The 6,975-nt window shown below is 52.0% G+C and overlaps 1 protein-coding gene across 1 annotated transcript in view; it reads left to right on the forward strand.

Annotated features, from left to right (window-relative positions):
- The window catches only part of BCAM (basal cell adhesion molecule (Lutheran blood group)), a 22,157-nt gene extending 16,214 nt beyond the window's left edge, over window positions 1–5,943 (forward strand). The window contains exons 9-13 of the mRNA XM_006901214.1: window positions 4,371–4,486; window positions 4,591–4,732; window positions 5,281–5,417; window positions 5,557–5,701; window positions 5,795–5,943. Coding sequence (XP_006901276.1) covers window positions 4,371–4,486; window positions 4,591–4,732; window positions 5,281–5,417; window positions 5,557–5,701; window positions 5,795–5,943 — 689 coding nt within the window. The remainder of the gene's footprint in view (window positions 1–4,370; window positions 4,487–4,590; window positions 4,733–5,280; window positions 5,418–5,556; window positions 5,702–5,794) is intronic.
- Window positions 5,944–6,975: the final 1,032 nt, after the last annotated feature.

Here is a 6,975-nt window from a genome sequence, read left to right on the forward strand (position 1 = left end):
TTATTATTTTGTGTGTGTGTGTACCATCAAATCAGATCTGACTGGTACAGGAGGAGATTGCCCCTCCTTCTCCAGCAGAGCATCTGGTGAATTCAAACTGCACACCTCTGGGATTGCATGCAGCTTCTTGCCACTAGGCCACCAGAGCTCCCCAACATTTCATTTCTTGAAACATCTCAGATGGTATTGAATCAATTCCTGGAGCCCTGTTTTTTCATACTTACTTCTTCCTTCAGTGCCATTGGTTCTTGATCACATGCTACAGTGATCACATTCTTGTGAAGATTTATAGTCGTGGAAACCAGATGGGGCAGTTCTGCTCCATCCTCCAGGGTTGCTGAGTTGGAATCAACTCGATCGCAGTAGATTTGTTTTTGTTCTGTTAGCCATATTGATCTTTTTTCCCCTGAGTTTTTAATAACTTGTTATTTCCTTCATGGTATGTGATCCGGCAATGTTTTCTTCTGTTATATATAAGGTGGCCGTGAGTCAGGTTGCTGTGAGTTCGGTGCATGGGAGTTGGAACCAGTTCAACCACAGCCACCACGTTCATGGAGTTATCATTTGTCCGGGGTGGTGAAAGCACTGGAGGGGCAGAGAGAGAGAAGGGAGGCGGTGATGCCCCTTGTATAGCAAGGCCTCAGCTGTCCCCACAGGGAACTTTGGAGCTGATACGGTCCTTTGGAGTTGGACCATGAAGCAGGACCTTTGTCTCCTCATACTAACCCACCACTGGGTGTGGGTTGCCCCTGGCAGCGGGATGACCTGAGCCCAGGGGGCTCTCTGCAGCTGTGGCCGTTCACAGAGAGAGCTGACAGCTGACAGCCTTCTTCTTGGCAGCTGGGGGAGTAAACCCTGGAGGAGACAGCTGGCTCTCCACAACAGGTGGCCAGGGGGTCCTTTCTGAGAAGGGGACATGTGAACAAGCCAGCAAAGAACGGGAAGCAGTCAGGAATGTGAGGAACTGGAAGGAGCGCCTTCCTGGCAGAGGGAACAGCAAATACAGAGGCTCCCCAAGACAGGGCCGAGTGCGCGTTCGAGAGAATGTGCTAGCAGGGGGGCTTTCTGGGCAAGAAGTTGGGGACATGGCCTCAACAGGGTAATGCCATTCAGGGAGTCATGCCTGCCCTGGACTTCCTCCTGTAGAGACCATGCAGAATCCTAGGTGATCAAGTTTAACCACCTTCTCCATTTTAATAGTGGAATAGTCATTGTGGCCCAGCCAGAACCAGCTTAGCTGACGCTCCAGAGGGTTTGGTGGGGGCTGTAAATCGCACAGGAGGAGGTGGCCCATCTTTCTCCCTTGGAGCCTGCTGGTGGGTTTGAACTGCCAGACTGGCATGGCCTTTCGGCTCGTAGCGCAGCTCTTTACGGACTACGCCACCGGAGCTCCCTAACCAGAGGATAATGCTGTGATAAATGCAGTCCTGAACGGCTTACTTGTAACAGTTCATAGATTATCTGCATATTAACAAAATTATTTTGTCACGCCTTTCTCTACTGGATTCTAGTATTTGTGGTTTCACCTGACTAGTAACTAATCAGAAGCCTTTTTAAAAAAAAATTAAAATTTTATTATTTAAATAGTGTATCATTAAATCAGATCTGACTGGTACAGGAGGAGAGTGTCCCTCATTTCTCCAGCAGAGCATCTGGTGGATTCGAACTGCACACCTCTGGGATTGCAGTGCAGCTTCTTGCCACTAGGCCACCAGAGCTCCCCTCAGTAGCCTTTTTAAACCTTCCCTGTCATGCGTCAGAGATGGTGAGGATGGTACAGGATAGGGCAGGGTTCAGATCCGTTGTTGGTCAGGTCACTATGAGTCGCAGGCTTCTGAAGGGTACTTAACAACAACAGTTAAGGAACTCTGACAGCGTAATGCATGATGGTCCAGCTGCTGACCAGCAGGTGGCTGGTTCGGATCTAGCAGTGGCTCATGGGGGAAGCTGGGCAGTCTCATCCCATAAAGATTTACAGTCCGGGAATCACAACTCCCTGTGAGTTGGACTTGACGCGTCCGCAGTGGATTTGAGCCCAGTTGGTCAAAAGCTCCCTTTCTTTCTCCCCATTAATTCGCCTTTCTCTCATCTAAGCCCCCAGAGCCCAACTCATCCCAGACAGACCAACCTCAGCCCTTTGGGTAAATCAGGGGATTGTAAACCAGGGTGTTAAGCGTTCCCCAGCCAGTCTCGACACACATCCGATTGCTCCAACCAAGTAAAGCCTGATTGTCTGCCAGTTCATCCCACACGTATCCTGCCCTCAAGGAGCGTCTGCTCTACCTGCAGAGGCAACCCTCCTCTCTTCCTCCTCCTCCTCTTCTCTACTCTCTCTGCAGGCCCCTGCAGTCACCTCCCCACGGGTCTCCCCACGGGTCTCCCCACGGGTCTCGCTGCTGCCCCTCTTGCCTGTTTCGGTGCATCCTCTGCTCGGTAGCCAGAGAAGTCTCTTCTCATCACGATTAGGGTGAAAGTTTTACAAAGTAGATTAATTTCCCTTTCAAAAATTCCCACATCCGAGCAGGCCCCCCAAGGTAAACACCCCTCCCACTTCCTCCTTGTGCTCACCTGTTCCCATTCCTCCACCCCCCACCCCCTCTTCTGCCTTCTGGGCTTATATCTGAAATGGTTTCATTCTTCTAAGGAGTGAGTATCTCAGATGATAGGTCTGTCGGTTGTTCAGCTGAGGGAGCTCTGTTGGGCCGGTGGTGAAGAGTTACTCTGGCAACCCAGAGGTGCGTGGTTTGAATCCATCAGCTGATCTGTGGGAGAAAGATGGAAATCTCCTGGACTGTTTACTGCCTCTGAAACTCACTGGAGAATCAGCTGTGAGTCAGTTCTGATGGTGGATACATGACAACATTGTACGTGGTAACATTGTTTAGCTGAAAGTTAGGACTATGGGCAGAGGCATTTTCTCCAAATGTACATTGGGGCTGCCCTCTCCTTTGCTGAAAATCCTGCAGTGGCTCCCCAGTACCTTAGACTAAATTCCCGGACATAACGATGCTTGCTCTGGCTTCTGCCTCTCGGTGAACCTTTTTGAAAGGACGCTACTCATCTCTCACCCTCTTGAGTGGCTGGAATTCTTGACCTTTTGGTTATTAGGGACGAAGGCATCTGAGCTCCTTAGGTGATTGTGTCAGGCACCCTCGAGCCAACATACCGCTCACAGTGACCTTACGAACAGGAGATCTGACCCTTGCCCATCCTCACCCTCTTGGCCATGCTGGAGCCATGGTTCCAGTCACCATAACAAGTCCATCTTGTTGAATGTCCTCCTCTCTTTCTCTGATCTTCCACTTTTCCCAGCATCATGTCCTTTTCCAAGGACAGGTTCTTCCTGATGACATGCCTGAAGTATGTGAGGTGATCTTTCTCCATCCTTACCTCAGAGGAGCATTCTAGCTGTATTTCCTCCAAGACAGAGTTGCTCTTTTTAACAGTCCATGGGTTATTTCTTGTTTAAAAAATTTTTTATTATTTTTTTAAAAAATAATTTAAAATTTTTTACATTTTTTATTATTATTATTAATTTTAGTGAAAATTTACAGAGATTTTGGATTTCCATTCATTCATTGTTGCACTTTTCTCCCTGCCCCACCCCTCCCCTCCAGTTCGTTCTTCTCTTTGAAAAGTAAAATTCTTTCGTTGTTCTACAATCCCTCCCCTCAAGTCCACTCCACTATGCAGCCCCATGGGTTATTCCATATTCTTTATCAACACCACAACTCAAAGGCATCAATTCTTCTTTAGTTTCCCTTATGCATAGATGCATAGGAAGTAATTGAAAATATTATGGCTTAGGTCAGGTGCACCTTAGTCTTTACACTGATATCCCTGCTCGTCAACACTGAAAAGAGGTCCTTGACAGCACATTTCCCAATGCAACGTATCTTTTGATTTCGTGGCTGTTGCTATCATGAGTGTTGATGGTGGATCCAACCACAATAAAATTGTTGGCAACCTCTGTCTTTTCTCCACCTATCACGGTTGCCTTTTGGACAGTTGGTGAGGATTTTGGGTTTTTTGATGTTGAGATGTAATCCTCAGTGAAAGCTGTAGGTACTTCTTGTTGTATTTTCGTATACCGCCTGGTCAGAACTGACCCCTAGCCAAGCCTCCAGTGGGTTTTCAGAGACAGTTAATCACAAAGGAGGGGATTGCCCATTTTTCCCCCCACAAAGCAGCTAGTGGATTCGAACCACTTGCCTTTAGGTTGGCAGCGCAACTCCTTACCCCTAAACCACTGGTGCGTTTATTCTGCTTTGAGGGTGTGCATTAATGCCTATAACCCTGACTGCCCAGAGAGCCCTGAACAGCATGGGTAGGAGTTTGGAAATGTGACCGGCAGTCTGTCCTCCCTCCAGACCTGGACCCCCTGGAGCTCAGTGTGGGCGAGAAACTTGTCTTGTCTCTGGGCAATAGTACAAATGTGGACTGCTTCGTGCGAGGGCTGCCCACCCCTTCCTTGCGCTGGACCAAGGTGAGTGGCAAAGCCCCGGCCCGTCGGTGCACGTCCAGCTTGCACCCTCTCCGCTTCTCCAAGCCCTCACCTCCTCTCTCCTGCCCCTGCCTCTCCCTCCGCAGGACTCTACACTCCTTAGGGATGGCCCCGTACTCTCCCTCAGCTCCGTCACCTTCGACTCCGCCGGTGTCTACATCTGTGAGGCCTCCATGTCCACCGTGCCCCTCCTGAGCCGCACGCAGAGCTTCAAACTGCTGGTCCAAGGTTTGGCACTGGGGGAGCAGCGCTGGATGGGGGGGCGTGGGGGATGAGGACAGGCAGAGCATGCGCCCAGCTGAGCCCTCTGCCTTCCTCTCTGATTTTTTTTTCTTTTAATGTGTGTACCGTCAAATCAGATCTGACTGGTACAGGAGGAGATTGTTCCTCCTTCTTCAGCATAGCATCTGGTGGATTCAAACCTCACATCTCTGGGATTGCAGTGCAGCTTCTTGCCACTATGCCACCAGAGCTCGCCTTCCTCTCTGATTTGACTTGCTGTCCAGTCAGTTCCCGCTTGTGGAGAGATCCCAGGAGTGCAGTTTAGAGCTGCTCCTCAGGTTTCCAAAACTCCGACCTTTCAGAAAGCAGATTGCCAGGCCTTTCTTCCTAGGTGCTTCTTGGTGCATTTTGTTTGCCAGCCTTGTGCCTGGTAGTCAAGTGCTACTTGCACCACTCGAGTCTCTCTCCATGGCCTTTTTCTCCTTCTCATTCCATCCCACTCTGTGTGTGTGTGTCTCTCTCTCTCTCTTACTGGGTTTTCTTGACTCCTGCAGGGTCACCGGAGGTGAGGGAAGTGGAGGCTCATCCCAGAGTCGAAGGCACGTGGCAGGAAGGGGACGAAGTCACGCTGACTTGCTCTGCCCGAGGCTACCCAGAGCCCAAGATCAGCTGGAGCCAGCTGGGTGGCAGCGTAAGAGACCCTCCTCCCCACCCTAAGTCCTCCCTCTGCACCCCCTGAGCCAGGCACTGTGCCTCCCCCAGCTCGTCCACCACTGCCCTCACCCCAGCCCTTGGCCCTGTGGGTGCGCGCCTGACCCCAGCCCCCTCAGCCAGCAGAGCCGGTCCCCGGAGGGCAGGGCTGGGTCAGCAGCTCCCTGACCCTGAAGGTGACCAGTGCCCTGAGCCGCGACGGTGTCACGTGTGAGGCCTCCAACCGCCAAGGGAGCAGCCAGAAAGTCTTCCACTTTGGGGCTGGTGAGTGTCCGCAGCGGGGTCAGTGGCCAGGGGTGGAGTGTGGAGTAGACTGAGCCCTGCCGGCTGACCCCTTCCTCTACCCTGTGCCTGCAGTTGCCCCCCAGACCGCACAGGCCGGGGTGGCGGTCATGGCCGTGGCAGTCAGCGTGGGCCTCCTGCTCCTGGTAGTGGCCGCCTTCTACTGCATGAGACGCAAGGGGCGCCCCGGCTGCTGCCGGCAGAGAGAGAAGGCAGCGCCGTGAGTGACCTGCACCCACCCTAACAGCTGACCTCAGTGGCCCTTTCTGTCCCTCTAACCTCGCTCCAAACCCGGCTCCATCCCAGCTGATCTCCACGTCTCATCTTCAGTCCCAAACCCAAGCCAACCTGTCGCCATCTCCAACCTCACTGACATCTCCAGCTACATCCGCAAACTAAACTCGTAACTGTTCTCAGCATTTCTGTTCACGGGCATCCCTGGACCTAATCCCGGGGTGGGCATCAGTCTCTTCCTCACTCCAAACATCCTCCAAAGTCTAACCCACCCCCTGTCTCAAACCCATCTCCAGCTCTTCTCCAGCACCAGATCCTCAGTCCAATCCCAGTTGCAACCTACATCCAACCCACAGCTACTTCCAATCCCAGCCCATCCAACCTCGTAGTCAATTCTACCCATCCTGAAATCCCGCCATTACCATCTCTAAACTCCGTTCTCAAACCCAGTGTAACCAGTCTCCCCTCCAATCACAGCCGTTGTCTTTATGTCTCCAACCCAACATATAACCATCCCACTTCCCCCCACCTCCTCTTCACCCGCACCAGCTCTATCCCTACCCTTAATTCCAACCTATAACCATCCCAAAACCCATGTTGCTGCTAACCTCAGCTCTAAACACATTCTCAACTTTTTGCTCTTTTCTCTAACCCCAACATCTTCTACAGCCTCATCTCAACTCAGCCTTTAACCATCGGCAAAGTCAATGTGCACCTTATCCCCAAGCCTTCCTCCAACCCTAATCTCAGCCTCCGTTCCCAGCCCCACATGTCCCAGAGGCAGCCCAGACCACCTCGGCTGCTCCAGCTCAACGGCATTTTCCGCCCCGTGCCCACCTCATCCCTGCCCACCTCCCACCTTATCCGCATCCCTGACCCCAATGCCGTTCTCACCCTCAGGTCCATCTCCAAGTCCATCCACATGCAACACAGATCCATCTCCCCACCCACATCCCCAGTTCCCACCCCACCCATCCACACTTCCCTCCCCAAACCAGACCACCTCTGACATGCACCCCCTC

Source organism: Elephantulus edwardii, unplaced genomic scaffold, assembly GCF_000299155.1.
Source record: "Elephantulus edwardii isolate Elephantulus edwardi_28Jun2011 unplaced genomic scaffold, EleEdw1.0 scaffold00315, whole genome shotgun sequence".
NCBI lineage: Eukaryota > Metazoa > Chordata > Mammalia > Macroscelidea > Macroscelididae > Elephantulus > Elephantulus edwardii.